A 17,828-nucleotide genomic window follows, 5' to 3' on the forward strand; every position below is an offset into this window, starting at 1 on the left:
CCGGGACTGCAAAACCGTCTGGGCCCGAGATAGGGCACTGAAAATGGCTCACAGTTCCAACACGTTTATGGGTAGCCGATCTTCTTTGGACCAGGTGCTCTGAGTAGGAGATGTAGGACCACTGACCCCTAACCTGATAAACTGGCATCCATTGTTACAACCGTCCAGTCCCGCGCAACCAGGTGGCAGGTTCCATGACCGGAGCCACTGCAGGATTGAACAACGCATCTCCACTGAGAAGCAAAGGGACTGTCCCTCCAATTGAGGATTCAATTTCAACCACTTCGCCAGGATCTCCAGTTGAAATTTTCAAGACCGAAACCAGGCAAACCGAACTACCTCGAAACAGGACACCATGCGACCTATCAGTTTCATGCACTGCAGAACTGAAACGCGGGTCCAAGAGGGCAAGGATATCCCCTGGGCTTGAAGTGTCCGAACCTTGTCATAAGGCAAAAAACACCCTCTGAGCCCTGGTGTCGAATAAGAGGCCCAGAAAAACCATCCACTTGGTAGGAATCACGTTAGATTTCTTTATATTGAGAATCCATCCGTGCTTCTGTAGAAACGGCCTGATCAATTGCAGATGAAGGCTCAGCTGAGCCACCAAATCGGTTTTGAGCCACCTGTACAATCCATTAGGCTTTGTGAAGAACATTGCACAAGCGGCGCCTCCCTAAAAAACAGGTTAGTGTTTGAACGTGTCAGTATTACCAGTCTGTCGTGGAATACACCTTCGGAGCATTTCTGTCTGGGTATCCGTTGTCGTGGGATCCGGTAATCGTTAAAAGATGCCCAACCCCTTTGAGCAAGAAATTATCCAGTTAGGGAATGATCACTACTGCCCGTAACCTCAAATGGGCGGCCATGAAGGCAATCACTTTTGTGAACACCCTGAGAGCTGTTGCCTGTCCAAAGGGCAGAGCCTGGAACAGGAAGTGTTCCCGGTCCCCTGTGAACCGAAGTAGGATGTGGTGACCCTGCCTGATTGGTACATGCAGATATGCATCCTTGATGTCCAAGGATGCCAGGAATTTGTCGCTTAAGATGGAATTTATAACGTATGAACTCCAATTAGTGTTGAGATCTTTCAAATTCAGAATGGGCCAGAAGGACTGGTCTGGTTTTTGAACGAAAAAGAGGTGAGAAAATAGCCCAGTCCCCTCTCTTGGTGTGGGACCAGAACCACCACCTCTGAATCCACCAAAAACCAGATGGCTAATCTCAGTGACTCCCGTCTGACTGAATCCTGTGGAAGAGGAGTGTTGAGGAAATGTCTGGAAGGCGGTCCCGCCAGAATATACCCCCTGGAGACCACTCCTCTTACCCATGCATCTGTATTGGAACAGATCCATCTGTCGTGAAAACCCAACAAGCCCCCACCACCGCACTCACCGTCTGACAAGATGAGGAGTCATGCAGACGGTTTGCCTGGTTGTTTAGGTGCTGGGCACGGCCTGTCTGCCCCTCAGGCCCATTCCTCTACGTGCTGAGGAATGACCGCTGGCTGAAGCACATCTGGGGTTTCCAACATAGCAAAAGGAACAAAAATGATGTTTCAATTTAGCTTTTTGAGAGGCCACCGGGAGAAAGGAACTCTTTCCTCAAGTGGCTTGGGCAATAAATTCGTCCAGAGCTTAGCCAAACAAAACTGAACCGTCAACCGGTAAAACCTCCAAGGCTCGTATGGATTCAGCACCCGCCATCCAAAATTTAAGCTAAAGAGTCCAGCTACCTGCTAAAGATGAAGTACGAGACAACCTCTGCCCAGCATCTAAGACTGCATCTCCCAGGAATTCAGCAGCCTCCCTAATATAGTCCACCAAGGGAACAAGGTCAGCCCTAGCCGTGCTATCCCTCAAAACCGTGGCCCATGCCTCCACTGCTTTCATTACCCAGGCTGCCACCATAACTGAGTGCAGGGATACACCCGAAGCCAAATAAATAGATTTCAGAATGCCTTTGAACTTCCTGTCCGATATATCTTTAAGCTAGCAGAACTACACAAAGGGATAATAGTGGATTTTTCCAAGTGAGCCATCGGGGCATCTCCCAAGCTCCCATTTCCACATTCGGAAAAGGATAATACATCCGATACCGTCTAGGCATCTGAAACTTTGTATCAGGTTTTTGCCCAACCTCACCCCAAATTTCCAAAAGTTGGGGAGACGGGGGAGAAATAAAAAAAAACACAGTCCTTGTCTTTGTTCTTTTTAACAGAGAAGTCTCTGTTGGTGTCAGGTCATCAGAAATATGAAGCACCTGTCTCCCCGCTAAAATGAGGTCCGCAATTCCCTGCTTCGTGGATGGGTCCTCCTCCAAACCCGAAATGTCCTCAAACTCTGACTCATCATAAATTTCCCCTTTCTCTCGTAAAAGGGACATCACCCAGATTCTGGGTGAGAGGGGAAAGGGGGAGGGGGGGGGGGGCGGGGATAAGTGCTTATGCTGTCTGACCACATTTGGGGAAGATAACGTCTCCAGAGAAACTGAGACTTTGGACAACCCCTGGACCGATCTCTCCATATTTTTCATCCATGGAGGATCAGTGGAAACCCGAGGTGGGTAATCTCGCCTAAGATCTGCAAAGGACCGCACCAATTCCTTGACCCACGTTGGTTTTGACAGGTCTGTCCCCTCCTCAGAAGAATGCAGACCTAGGCCCTCAGACTCACAAGCCGTGCATAGACCAGTCGGGTCTGATCATCCACCAGCCACCTTAGATGGACACCTGAGCAGGCAAAATACCTCACATTAACAGCTTTGGACTTGGAATCAGTCCCTTTTTCTGACAAAATTAAATGGAAAAAGGGGAACAAATAAGAGAAACACACTGTATAGCTTCCCACTGAATTGAGAAAAAACAACTCTGTATAATATGCCCTGTGTATTAGAATGGCAGGACAGAGGGAGAAGAGTCTGGCAAAGTATGCAGAGTGTAAAGTAATGCAGCCTTGACCCTCAGGGCAGTCCGCGACACTGCCCTGGTCAGTGGCTGGGCCCCCAAGCCTCTACGGTGGCAGGTGACCATTTTCCTGGGGGTCTGCATCTTGACAGTGGAGCAGCGGTAAAGCGCTCTCCCAGTCTGTTTCCGCGGCATTCACAGGCTGAACGCCGCAACTATTAAAATAAATGCAGGTTATAAAAAAAGAAAAGAAAAATATTAAACTATTCTAGCCAACTACTAAAAAAAACTGAGGATTTTCAGCCGGAGGAGGCATAGAGTGGAAGGAGCAGGCTAGATAACTTTGTAGTGCCTTGACTAAACAGCGCCCTCTATACCCCATGGTCTGCAGTGTTCTCCAACTGTTTGTGCTAGAAAAACCTATCTTATACATTTATACAAGGCAACCGATGAGACATAGCCAGAAGGACTGTGTCTAGTCAATGTCAGGCTGCCTGGTGTCAGCCTGACGGAAGTGTATGGTGTTTTTTTGTGCTGGAATAAAAGAAACGTTTATACAGCAAGAAGATGTTCGTGTATCTGCATCACCAGAGGGGTGCTTGTGCCACAATTTATCTATAAAAAACGCCCGATATTGTCAACTGATTATAACAAATATATATGCCATAACATACAACCCTCACTACAACTCATTCTCCCCCCTTCACTCTCCTTCCTAGCAACTCATTCTCCCCCTCTCACCCCCAGCCCTGTAATTCATTCTCCCCTACTCCACAACCTTAATATTCATTCTCACCTCCTGTCAGTCTACTACTACAATGATCCCTGAGTCTATGTTTCATAAGCCCCTGCTAATCTCCAATGCTGTAAAAGCTAGCAAATGCCACTAACTTGATAAGAAATATAAGTGTGTGACATTCACAAGATTAGCAAGAACACTGGCTAGGTTCTGGTTAGATCTTCACAGGACCTGATCCTGAGTGTGGGTTTGTAAGATGATTCACCCTTCTCAGATTTCCTTGGCGTGTAAGAGTGCCTGATTTGGTTTCAACTCTTTGGCTATCTCCCTGACTCCGACTATGGTGTCCTGTCCTGTCTCCAGCTAATGGGATTTATCACCGTTCATAATCAGCCAGCAGCGGCGTAGTAGTTCACCCCATGCCCTGTAATTCATTCTCCCATTGTTCCCTCCTGTGCAACTAACTTTCCTCTCCCTTGTAATTCATTCTACCCTCTGATTATTCATTCTCCTACCTCCTGACATTCATTTATGTACTCCTCTCCTCCCCTATAATTCATTCATCCTCTACTCTTAATTCATTCTTTTCTCATCCCATTCCCCTATAATTCCTACTCTTCTTCTCCCCTGTAATTTATACTACCCTTCCTTGTAAATTCTCCCCTTCTCTGTAATTCTTTCTCCCCCTTTTTTTTTTGTATGGACAAAAGTGAGGGGTGATTATAGGGCTTGCCCTGCAAATTTAAGTAAATGGCATGGCAATGGGAGGTGGCAGTCCATTATTTTGCACCTTGTAAAGTGTTTTCTTTTTATTTAGTTCTCTAAATATTAAGTTAGTTTACCTTTATACAACTTGTATCCTCCTGCAATTTGAACTAAATACATTTCTAGCTTCGGTATGTTTTTCTTACCAAAGCATTTATATCATCTAGGCTTGTGATGGACAATCCGATATATTAAAATGCAATGCAGCACTTACATTGTAAGATAAACAAATGTTACAATCTATGACAAGCAAATCTGACAATCTGTTCTTTATGTGCCATATGATTGAAAATGTCTGTTCACATGTGTAAGTGGAACCAAAAATAGAGAGTTTCCAGCTTAAAAATTCCGTATCTTGCTTTAAATGATGTAAGCGGGAATCATGCAGTTCTCCTGCGTAGGAAAAAAAAAAAAGGATACCCTAAGGTGCAGACTTCACGTCCTCCCTCCTCTGATCTCAGAAGTGCTCCTGGTACTGTGTGTCCACCCTACGTAGTGAGGAGGAGGTTATGTGGTGCCAAAGTTGGCAACGCAGTGCAAATAATAAGTTCAATGTTATTCTCTATAAGCTCAACTGAGTATAATGCAGAGAAGAAGAGCTGGGTCTCACAAGGCATAAATTCCAATAATGTATAAAGCAGGAAAAAGCTGGGAACCGCAGGTGACTGCTTGGACAGCCGCATGCATCCTTAGTGCTGCCTGTCGCCATCACTGATCTAGGCAGATTTTGTTATTCTCTTTTGACTTTGGATTTGCTTTGTTTGGCGATGTTCCTTGCACTGAATACAACTGCATTTGCACAGCAGCTATTTGTCACATTCAAGAGCAACTAAAATAAATAATTCTGCACCAAGTTGAAGTTAGATAGGTTTTCATTATTCAGAAACCTAATAATCACATATAGTTGAATATCACTGACTGACCAGAATCTAGAATCAGCACTGACATTTATTAAATCACAGAATTATGAGCAACACACTACAATAGTGGATTGCGTAGTTTAGCGATACCGCATCATACCCCTGACAGAGAAGTAGCCAGAGACACCCAAATCGGGACACTATAAAAGAAGATCAGATTCCACCAAAAATGCACTAATCCTCTATATTTTGTTATTGAGCAATATATTCTGTTTTAAACAGCTATATCAAATATTCCAGCATAGTCCTGACTGAGCAGAATCAAAGCCCCAAATAAAAGTTATAGGGAATTCAATCCATACAGGTTTATTAGTGCTTTGCATCATTGGATTCTGCTTACAGACATTAAGCAGCATATGACATTAGGTGACACAAAGCAACATTTAAATATAATAGTCGTGATAACCAGTAAATTTGTCTATGTGACTAGAATAATAATTACTAAATAAAAAAAAAGGATCTAACTTCAGCATCAATTCTGCAGAGATAATATAAAGTCTTTGGCTAAAAAAAAGCAAAAAATCCAGAAAAAAAAAAAAAGAAGTAGTCTATTTATTAAAAAATAGGGAGGACAATGTCTAATCCAATAAGTTATTAGAAGATAAAGCTCTTTATTTAGAGTGTAAACCCTGGCTCATGTGAAATAGCTTGGAATAAAGTGCCCATTTTTACCTTTATGTCTTTCATCTTCTGCCACCATTCTTTCAAACACCACAGTAACTACTTGCCGCACTGTTGCTGCGGCCGTATTATTCGTTATGTTGTCTTTTGTAAAGTGAAGCCTGAAGCAAAGGACAATTGCCTGAAATACAGGTAATGCTTTGTGTTACAGATAAAGAGAAATAATAGTTACCACAAGACAGAAATAATGAAAGATAGTCGAAGGAGACTCCATTCAAGTGTTTACTACTCTGTGCACACAACCCTAAAGAATCCAGAAGACTCCATCATCTAGAATTTTCCATGTGGTCCCCTAGAAGGAACATGAAATACCTATGCTCCTAATGGGTATGTTGGCCATGAAGGTATTATGCAGCAAGCCAAAATACAAAGGCTTCTGAAACTTCAAACAAAAAGTTCCCACGTGCATAGAGTTGTCACCATTCATTATGTGGTCTCTACAGACTGGAAGTTAAAAAAAAAATACTGGTAGATCACATTTACGATTTTCCTACAACTTGGCCATTTCGAAAAATCCATATTTCACATATTATAAAGAAGTGCTAAAAGAGAAGGAAAACATCAGGACAAGTGTGCACAGGTGTCTTTCTACCTGCCTCAGGTTGTTCTGTTTTTTGACAGGTGAATGGCTAGTGTGGACAAAGATTTCTTAATAAAAATGCATGACGGTAATAGACAAGGGGGGGTAGCTATTTTCCTCCATAAGTCTTCAATTATTTGATGAAGAAATGGATGAAAAGACGTCGGTGTGCACAAGACGTTAATTTGAGAATGTATCCAGCCTGTTCATTGATTTACATATTGCATAACTATTACCTTTGATAAAGAGTCGTCATGAGCCACTGTGTTAGTTGTCAGAAGTACCAAAACAGTTTGCAGCAGCTTTAATTCTTCAAGGCCATTTTCCATGAGCTGCCATAACATGTTGATAATATTACCAGCTGCAGCCTGTAGAGACATAGAAAGAGAAGATTACATAAGAATGTGCATGCTATGATTTGTCGTTACAATATAAAAATATACTATTCTAGGAATATATTTGAATTAAACTCCAATACCTTTAAATGTTCAAATATACTTGTAAAGGTTTACAACATTGTGTTTACACTTATTTTATGATACTGATAATTTTCAACACTTTCACTTCCTTTTTTTGTTCTAGTAAACAAAACATATTGAAAATATAGTATGGCATGACACACTATACATAGAATGGGACATATGGCTGGAATCCATTTGAAAATGTGGTATCATCACAAATGAGTGCATTATTAAAGGGCTCCACAGTCTTCCAATAACAATAACAACAGTTTGACAACAGTTGGAAGGTCAACTATTGTGGACCCTTGCAATAGTACCGTATTCTAGCAAATGCACCAATATGATTTTGGCACAGTGAAAAATACCTTGCCATTTAAATGATACCAAGAGCTGTGTGACCTGCTATTATCAACACAAGATTAAATCATTTTATATCAAGCTGGCTTAATAGGAACATACACCAGATGGGTCATCCTAATTGTATGCAGGAAGGAAAAAAACATTACCTGACCAATAAGTTTGTAGTTCACAAACTAGACACTGATCTGTAAGCTAAGTGAGATCATTCATCTTAACAATACCTCTGAGCAACACCAAGCTCTCCATCATCCTGGCCAAGTGCAAAATCAATAGAGAAATTAGCCGTTTGCTCTGTTCCACTCACTTCTTACTGACTTTGACATCTTGTTTCGTTCAGGAAAGCAGACTTTCCCTAAGGTAAAGGGAAGTACCCTGACAGCCTGTGATCACCGTACCTCAGATACCACTTCATGTGACATGAGCCTCTGGATAGCAGCAAGACAAAGCTGAGTGATTTTCGGTTCTTTTGTTCCGCAGCCCATGAGGAAAGGTTGAACGACTTCTGAACTGTTCTCCTTCAAAGCTTCAGGAATGACAGATAGAAAAAAAAAAAAAAAAAATGTTTGATGCAGCACCACAACTGTACAGTCTATATACAAATTCACACACAAACACATATTATATAACAGTTTTATAATTTATACAATGTTTAGAAAAGTGCACAGTCTCCAAAAGCTGTTAAGCTGTACTGTTGCCAATATTAACAGTGGCATTAATGTGATACTTTTAATACATCAAACAGGAGTGTAGAAACTATAGAGCCACCCTCCATCTTTACCTCTAACTCTCCTGTTTCCTACCCTAATCAGACTGCGGTCATAAAAGCACCCCTGCATACATTAAATCCCCACTCCTGGCTCCCAGGAGACTCAATAGTACACACTGTATGTGCCTTGGTCAGCTGCAGAACTTGTAACCATGAGTCCCTCCCTAATGTAGAAAACACCCCAAAAGAGTGAAAAGGTACATTTGCTGTATAAACCTTCATGCAAAGATTTGATGCAATTCCTAGACACCACTCTTAGACCACATCAGAGGCAAAAGATTTAACCGCTGTGTTATTTTAATGAACCTGTGCGGCAAGAAAAGCAAGGACCTTGCTGCAGCTTGCTACTTCTTTCCACAAAGCCCTCCTTGTCACTATAAATTGTGCAAAAATACAATCTTGCAAGAAGGCGGTTACAGAGACTGAAGATGCATATCAAAACAGACACTTGTTAGTAAGGACTGCTCATTCAGGAATGATCTAGAATTATCAGCACATGGGGCTTTTAGCGAGTGTTTTTGTCCTTGGTCTATTACCAAAAATACAAAGTCGCTCCAAAACCAGAGAGGTGGGCTGAGTAATGGCTACAGGCCTTTCTGCAATACGAGAAACTGCCTAACATTGTGAGCATGCAAAACAGGCACAAGCAACAAAGAAACAAGAAGCACTCTGATGTTTCATCGTGAACAAGGGCGAGATCAAAGAAGGAAGAGAAATAAGGATAAGAGAGGCAGACCCCACAAACTCCTCTGGGTCGTATCCTTTATATTGAAGATGGGAGGGACATTTCCATAATGAATGTCTCTTACTGAGACAGCAATTTCCTAACAGTCACCAGACAGGACAGCAACACTCACATACCAACACCCAACCAGATTCTCCTTTCTTCCGCCCAGTGAAGTGAGGAGGAAGCAGAGGATGACATAGACCCCACATATCCATTCATCTAATTTCCTGTGATTGAGCTTACGCCATGCATATGCATGGCCAATAATAAACTGTAACACTGCAGGGAGTACAGTCCCATGATTGATTGACTCAGGAGCCACTCGCTGTGTGGTCTACTGACTTTTTACAGAACATATCAAATTCTGGAGAGAGTATTATTGTTGTAGGCAACTCAGGAACTTTCCTCTTTCTCAGGCAATGGGAGTTACTATAGGTCCTGATTTACTGTAAAAATGTAAATCAGACCCCAATGATGTTGGTAAGAAGAGAATTGACCCTGTTTAAGTCAAATTAAATCCAAGTAAGAGACTTCCCAGGTGCAATTCAGATTATTTAATCTGTGATTACCAGATCTGCTGCACAACACTAGCCCTGCCAATACACTGATATACCCCATTAAGAAACCAGGTAAAATACCGGGAGATGTGATCTGGATTTGTGAGCCATTAACAATGTAGAGGTGCCATAATTTCCTTTGATTCCCAATCCTACTACTACCTCAATCCCTATACATCCTGAATCTCAGCATCTGTTTACTTTACATCCACATTGACATGTCAACCTCAGGGGTACTGTAAAAGCCCTGGTACTTACAACACTGATTTTAAAAGAGCATTGGACTTTCTCTTTACACTATATCAATCCACACTTGCTCAGAATGTGGAAGATTTTCTCATAGCATTACAAAATGTTAAAACATGTAAGACACAATGCAACCTTGTTGCTTAAAAACATAGTTTCCAAAGGCCATAATATTAAAAAAAACAAAAAAAAACAACAACTGCAACCCCCCCCCCACCCACTCCTTAGAGCAGTATTTAGGACATGACAAATCACGTAGGCAGAGGTCTCTTACACGTTCACGTATCGTTGCTAAAAAGTCCAAACTTAATTTTAGAAAGTACACCGTCAGATGATATCCGACTATGTCAAACTCACATCATTCTTACAGGATATGTTACTTTCTACTGAACACAAGAGAGACCATGAGACTTCACAGCAGTAAAAACAGCTTAAACTGCCCCTGCAATTGGGCTCACATATTATGGTAAATCATTCACATCTGGGTTATACATCAGGAAAGCCCTACACAGTTTCAAGGGAAGAATAGTGCGAGATCCTCAACTGCTAGAACCGCTTAGCGAGATGTTCACCTTTAGTAGCCCTCTTTCAGAGGAACACAGTATTCAGTTGCCTTGAGGACTTCGGCTCGGGTAGTAGCAGTTGTTGATCTAGCACCTGCCTGGTGGAGAGGACAGGACACAGTAGGAGGTAATGAGCAACCAGGATATATTAGCAGAATTCTGAGTCACACAGGCAAGGGTTAATGTGGAGTAGTCTGGCACTTGTTTGATGTAGTGGACAGTTCACGGTAACAGGTCGTGAGTAATCAATATGTATTTGGCACAATGAGTCAGACAGACCGGGATCAGGAGTAGAGAAGACAGCAGAATTCTTTAAACAAGCCAGGGGTAAGATCAGAGATATGAGAGCAAATCTGTTTAACAAAGCCAAGAGTGGCGATGAGAGCAATTCTAATATCCAGGTCAAACACTGATAGCAGGACAAGTCAGGATTCAAGGCACACTAGGTCAAGCAGGAACGATCACCATTGGTATGCTATCATGCAGAGGTTTATAAAGGCACCACCACCAATGAGAACTGCAGGATAATTAGTTGCATGAGTGTGGTAAGTGACTGCACAACTGAAGCTGCTAGACTGGGAGCTGAATGAAGCTTGTAACTATTTGCCTAGCAACCAGCTGACTCAGTGAACTGCAGGAATGATGCTAAACACAATAGAAGCAGTAAATACACAGGTGATAGATCAAACAAACAGGAGAGCTCCTATTTCTTAGCACACAGCTTCAATGCGATCAGCAAGTCCTCTAGGATATTACAACCTCAAGCCTGAGAATGTTGCAACATCACTAGCAGACCATCCTCAATCAGTGGCAGCAGTTTCCTGTTTAGTAGAGAATATATAAGATCTTGTTCTAGGGAGCCCACCTGTCCTTCAAGTTCCACATGAAATAACATTGCATTTTCATACATCTAGAACTAAATATGAACTTTCCCTGTTCGTACCTGCTAATCTAACCACAAACCTATGCAAAACACTCAATATGCAACTCTACTATCCTCTCGACTGAATGGGGAGACACATACCGTAGATTAGGACTGACATCAAGTTGTACATAATGTAAACTACACCACATCCATATTTGTTAGACACAACCATAGAATATTCAATCTAGAATATTGGGTGAATGGATCTTCCTTTTGTGATAATAGAGATGCTTTGCGTGTAGGCTACGAAATTATTATCCACAGGGGTTGGGCAGCTCAGATATTACTAGACAAGATAACAGCCACTACAAAAGTAGAACTATTAGTGTTAACGAATGCTTGCCATATGGCTGATGGCCAGACTTAATAGCTACACAGATTCACGCTATGCCCTTGATGTAGTAGTCCAAGACTATGGGCAGTTCTGGAAATAAAATTCAAGTATACTGAAAATTTGCCTTATGTGATACATTTTCCTAAATCTATAGCAATAAATAATTGTCAAGCACAGTCTCTCAAGACCCTCTTTGCTTTGAAACTCACAGCATGGACCTACCTGCTAAATATAGATAGCTCCAAACAAGACCCTGTTTCCATATGTACAACATTTGAACAAGTTTACATTTATAGCACAATTACAGAAAGCATGTTCACAGAGTATCAAGGACTCATTGATCCAAGCTGTCTGTACAAGGGACCCAACTTTAGGAGTCTGGAGCCATCTTTGTTATCGACACGTGGCTCGACCCTCTCACTCCTTCTGCCACTATCTCAGCTTTCACATAGGGTCTCATGTGTCCAAAGATTTTAGTTTGCTTTTTTAATTTTTTTTTATTTTTTTTGCTGTACCATCTCAATTTTGTAAAACATGTGCTGTTTGTCAAAAAGGTAATGCTGGTAAAGCTGTTAAATTATCTCAAGTACAGATGCCAGATACCCCATTAATCACCTTGATGTCCATCATAAATGCCCCAACTGGAAAAGCAAAGTGATCCCCATTTGAGATCCTGTTTGGGGCATCCTGTGCAAGCTAACTTACAGTTTAACATTGACTTGTTAAATTCTTATTGCCAACATCTTATTGTGCCTTTATTGCATATCCCCAACATAGCTGAGAAAGAACTCCTTAACAGTAGATGGAAAGGCCCATATCAGGACCCCTAATCACTCTATAGCTGTCAAGCTAGAAGAAATCTCACAATTGTTACCCGGAAGGGTTGTGCAATTCAGGTGCAACCAGGTTACTTCTATGCCAGTAGCATAATAAACCACACTAACAAGGAGCTAGAATAGATGGTCTCACAAGTGTTACCCAGAGGGGTTGTCTCGCAATAGTTATCCAGAGAGGCTGCACCTCAAATTTAGAATAACATTCCTTATAAAATGAGTGAAACACTTGAATAGAGCTGAAAAACCTTAAAACAAGATCAACGTATCACACCATGCATCTGCTCGTAGACTTATGGTGTCTTTTCCGAAGCATTACAACAAAATGAGGTAGACATACGTACAGCCTCTTAACCTTACCCAACACTTACAAAAACACTACTTATGAAACAGTTTGACCTAAAGCTGCAAACAAACAGAATACAAACTTCAAACTCCTGGCCAAAGAGCAGAACCTGCACTTATAGTGTTTAGGTTCTAATGTAAAGGAGAAGTGTTCAGATATTGGCATTCACAGGGTTAGGCAAAAGTCCACAAAAACAGTGCCATAATCTTCTATCAGGAATGGGCTACTGGAGCAGGATTAACAAAGCAAGTTAAATAAGATGGAACCTCAGCCATGCCTCAAAACAATTCTATTGATAGACCAGATCACCATGCAAAGTCAATACTATCATATGAAATGGGCATATAGTTCATCCAGTTCTGTAACAGTAACAAGAGTGCACTCATGCACAATTGAATTAAAGGCTGCAGAATTGCCTTCATTGCAAACAATCAAATGAAAAAAAAAAAAAAAAAAAAAACTATCTCCACTATGTACATGGTACTCTCATTTCCAAGAGAGGCCAGCAAAGGTCTATATGTCGTTCTCAGAGTGTATCTGGAGAGATCTGTGTATAAATGAACAGGTTCCTCTTTATCTGGCCCAACACATAATTTGTCACATTTAATTTGTCATTTAACTTCAGTGTTTTTCAGGTTCCCCATGCAATGCACCCTGTCTACAGGCCTGCCTAAAATTGGTTAAAAGATACCCAGCATAGCGAGTGTGACATTTTCATCAATAGTAGCTTCAGAGAGGCTAGTCACAATAACGTTCTTGCTTCTAAGACTGTTCTCCAGAATATCTATGGCAGTCTAGAGTTCCACATAATTCATATTTTAAACAGTTATGCAGGGTCTCATATTGGAACATGTCTGTTGCAATATGAACAGGTATTGTTCCAAACCAGCCACTTGATCTACTACTTGGTGAACCACCAATTTACCAATCTGATAGCTTTCTTCCAAGCATTTTTGTAACAAACAATGTAACCCTCCAGATCCTGTTAGTGTTTACAAATGGTGTTTTATGTTCCAGTCCAGACCACCTCTTACCTACGAGGAGTAAGTTTTTAGCAACAACCCATCTGTTTATACTTTATATAAGGCTGGGATTGAAGCTTATAACAAACACATGTTGATCCATACCTTTATGATGAATTGGAACGTGACTGCTCAACATTAATCCCCCATCTCACTAACGCTCTTGTGGCTGAAAGGATGCAAACCCCCGCCGCCATGTTTCAAAATCTAGTAGAAAGCCTTCCCAGAAGAGTGGAGGATCTTCCAGCAGCGAAGGGAGGGTCTAACTCCATATTAATGCCCATAGTTTTGAAATGAGCTATTCAACAGACACATATGGATGTGATCTTCAGGTGTCCACATACTTTTGACTATATAATGTCTCCATTTTCAGTAGGATACAGAGGTAACATTATCATAATTACCTGTCAGTATGTCGGTGTTCCGTGCTGCTATGTTTTTCACCTTCACTATGCCCGATTCTGCAGCCTGGAAAACAAAGCAATTGATAGAATACAAATGACTAAATTGTTATGATTTTGTTACATTCTGAAGAAAACATTACAAGTGAGATAAATCAATACACTATTTAAACTTAACTTTAAAGTACTTCTATGCCCGAATTATTTTTTTGCCCAGCTTCCTCTATACTGTCAAAACAAAAATCATGTTACACAGATTACGTAATTGATTGTAAGCCCCATGCTTACAAGCATTATGCCCTCTAAGCAGTGCAATATTTGTTAAAAACTGAATGTGTTAGGTAAAGTTCAGTGTGCAAGGTTGTAGTAAATACTAAATTCAGAAAGGGAAGAATTTTAAATGGACTAAGCTTTTCAACTCAATTCAAGATTGTTTCGTTTAAAAAGGTACATTGCTGGATGAATGGCTCACCAATATATACCAATCTTGAGTATAGATAGTATACTGTTAGTAGGGTAATGATCCAATTGGATTACAATCAGACATTGTGCTCATTTCCGAGCCACACGCTGCAATATCGGGTCAACTGCCCAATATCGATGGCAGTATTGGAGTGCGTGCCCAGCATTACACAAAATCTTTGGTTATTTTTGCGTTATCACCTATCTTTTCAAAATGGTAACGCAAAGGAATCATGATGAAAGACAAATAATTGATCATTATATTGAAACCTAAAAGTTTTTTGCCAATCAAAATTGGGCAAGAATTGTTGCAAGACAACTGGGAGATCATGATTATCCGTTATTTTTAAGAAGAAATAAAAATGTAATGATCATTATAAGAATTGGTAGGCAATAAGCAAGTGGAGGTAAGGAAAGTTCACCAGAGAACTAATTTAATTGTACAGTCATGGCCAAAAGTTTTGAGAATGACACAAGTATTGGTTTCACAAAGTTTGCTGCTTCAGTGTTTTTACACCTTTTTGTCAGACGTTGTTATGGCATACTGAAGTAAAATAACAAACATGTCATAAGTGTCAAAGGCTTTTATTGACAACTACAGTAAGTTTATGCAGAGAGTCAATATTTGCAGTGTTGACCCTTCTTTTTGAAGACCTCTGAAATTTGCCCTGGCATACTGTCAATCAACTTCTGGGCCACATACTGACTGATGGCCGCACATTTTTGCCTAATCAATGCTTGGAGTTTGTCAGAATTTGTGTGTTTTTGTTTATCTACCCGCCTCTTGAGGATTGACCACAAGTTCTCAGTGGGATTAAGGTCTGGAGAGTTTCCTGGCCAAAGACCCAAAATTTCCATGTTTTGATACCCGAGCCACTTAGTTATCACTTTTTCCTTGATGGTGCTCCATCAAGGCTGGAAAAGGCATTGTTCATCACCAAACTATTCTTGGATGGTTGGGAGAAGTTGTTCTTGGAGGATGTTTTGGTACCATGCTTTATTCATGGTTGTGTTCTTAGGCAAAATTGTGAGTGAGCCCACTCCCTTGTCTGAGAAGCAATCCCACACATGAATGGTCTCAGGATGTTTTACTGTTGGCATGACACAGGACTGATGGTAGCGTTCACCTTTCCTTCTCTGGACAAGCGTTTTTCCAGATGCCCCTAACAATCTGAAAGGGGATTCATCAGAGAAAATGACTTTTCCCCAGTGCCCAGCAGTCCAATCCCTGTACCTTTTGCAGAATATCAGTCTGTCCCTGATGGTTTTTCCTGGAGAGGAGTGGCTTCTTTGCTGGCCTTCTTGACCCAAGGCCGTCCTACAAAAGTCTTTGCCTCACTGTGCGTGCAGATGCACTCACACCTGTCTGCTGCCATTCCTGAGCAAGCTCTGCATTGGTGGTGCCTCGATCCCGCAGCTGAATCCACTTTAGAAGACGGTCCTGGCTCTTGCTGGACATTCTTGGGCGCCCTGAAATAACTTCACAACTAGTTAACCTCTCGCCTTGAAGTTCTTGATGATCCGATAAATGGTTGATTTAGGAGCAATCTTACTAGCAGCAATATCCTTGCCTGTGAAGCCCTTTCTATGCAAAGCGATGATGACTGCACATGTTTCCTTACAGATAACCATTGTTAACAGAGAAAGAACAATGATTTCAAGCACCACCCTCCTTTTAAAGCGTCCAGTCTCTTATTCTAACTCAATCAGCATGACAGAGTGATCTCCAGCCTTGTCCTCATCAACACTCTCACCTGTGTTAACGAGAGAATCACTGACATGTTAGTGGCAGGACTGAATTGCAGTGAAAATGTTTTGGGGATAAAGTTCATTGTCATGGCAAAGAGGGACTTTGAAATTAATTGCAATTCATCTGATCATTCTTCATGACATTCTGTAGTATATGCAAATTGCCATCATGAAAACTGAGGCAGACTTTGTGAAAAATATTTGTGTCATTCTCAAAACTTTTGGCCATGACTGTAGACTAAACGGGGTCTACTATTTAGCAGTACACCACAAACAGGTCTTCTTGGTATAGTCAAAAATCTTCTTGCTATGATTTGAGATTGCTTTATATACCTATCCTATTACACTATGAAAGCCCTTGCCTTTATGTGGAAAAAGGATACTGGATAAGTGATTATAAATTCAGTGAATGGCGCTCTAGAGAACAACAAACTCACTTACCGACTCCCTGTAAAGTTTGCACAACCTGGCAGTAGTGATTAGATTGTCCCACAGCCTATTCTCCTCTGCTTACTCACATTTTGTCTCTGCAGTTGACTTTCTACTTATGTCTGATGAAAGTATGGTGTTTGTGTCCTATTTTTCTTGATTTTTTTTTTAACTTTTTAATGAATACCATCTAAATAAATAAATATTTAAAAAAAAATAATGTAGAAACAGATATTTAAAGAACCTTTACAGGGCGCCTGATTCATTAAGGATCTTAAATTAAAAAGTTTCTCATTTAGTAATAAATTAAATACTGACTGTTGTTTCATGTAGCACACAAATAACAACTTTAAATTTCAGTGTACAAATAAGCTATCAAGTAATTGTGTGCTACATGAAAAAACAGTCGGTATTTAACTTATGTGCAAAACAGAAAACTAAATGAGAAACTTTTTAATTGAAGATCCTTAATGAATCAGGCCCAGGGTGTGGAACTGGAAATACATGCTGTTCCCTCTGAGGATTCAGTGGTGATTCATCCCAGCAAATGGTCTACTTTATTCATTATTCAATAATGTGCCAACTTTGAAATATTGTGTATAAAATAACACCAAATATATATTATATTGGCTGCAGTGCATTTGGCAAACCCAAATCCCACAAATCCAAATTTTTCTGAGCTACAAACAGCTGAAATGTAACAGCATATAAAAGAAACGTGGATAACACAGATAAAGAGATAAACAGAGAAGGACATGGAAATATAGAACATCTTTCTCAAAGTTCTTCCAGCTAAGCTGATCAAAAAGTCAATTCAAGCAAGACCAAGCTTTCCATGGCAACAAACTTAAAATGCTATCAGCATGGGAGTTTCTTGAATGTGGCATGAGCAGATGAATTGGGACGCTTGTTCTCTTATTCAAACATACAGAGTGATGCCAAAAAAAAAAAATCATAAGAAGCTTGAATTATTTTTACCAGCTTCTTCAAGTATACAGCAATGGTCTGCACAACCTCACATAAACGGCTCATAAATACTCTGCCAGGATGTCATCTC

The 17,828-nt window shown here is 40.8% G+C and overlaps 1 protein-coding gene across 3 annotated transcripts in view; it reads right to left on the reverse strand.

Moving 5' to 3' along the window:
* The window catches only part of MON2 (MON2 regulator of endosome-to-Golgi trafficking), a 130,242-nt gene that overhangs the window by 98,460 nt on the left and 13,954 nt on the right, over nt 1–17,828 (reverse strand). For 2 of the 3 annotated variants that reach the window (XM_075209344.1, XM_075209343.1), the window contains exons 2-5: nt 14,135–14,198; nt 7,807–7,934; nt 6,827–6,958; nt 6,002–6,131 (exon numbers count right to left, since the gene is read on the reverse strand). In XM_075209344.1, the coding sequence (XP_075065445.1) occupies nt 6,002–6,131; nt 6,827–6,958; nt 7,807–7,934; nt 14,135–14,198 (454 nt within the window). Of the gene's footprint in view, nt 1–6,001; nt 6,132–6,826; nt 6,959–7,715; nt 7,935–14,134; nt 14,199–17,828 lie in introns of those variants that run through there. The other variant, XM_075209345.1, reaches the window with a different exon arrangement.

Source organism: Mixophyes fleayi, chromosome 4 (genome assembly GCF_038048845.1).
Source record: "Mixophyes fleayi isolate aMixFle1 chromosome 4, aMixFle1.hap1, whole genome shotgun sequence".
Lineage (NCBI taxonomy): Eukaryota > Metazoa > Chordata > Amphibia > Anura > Limnodynastidae > Mixophyes > Mixophyes fleayi.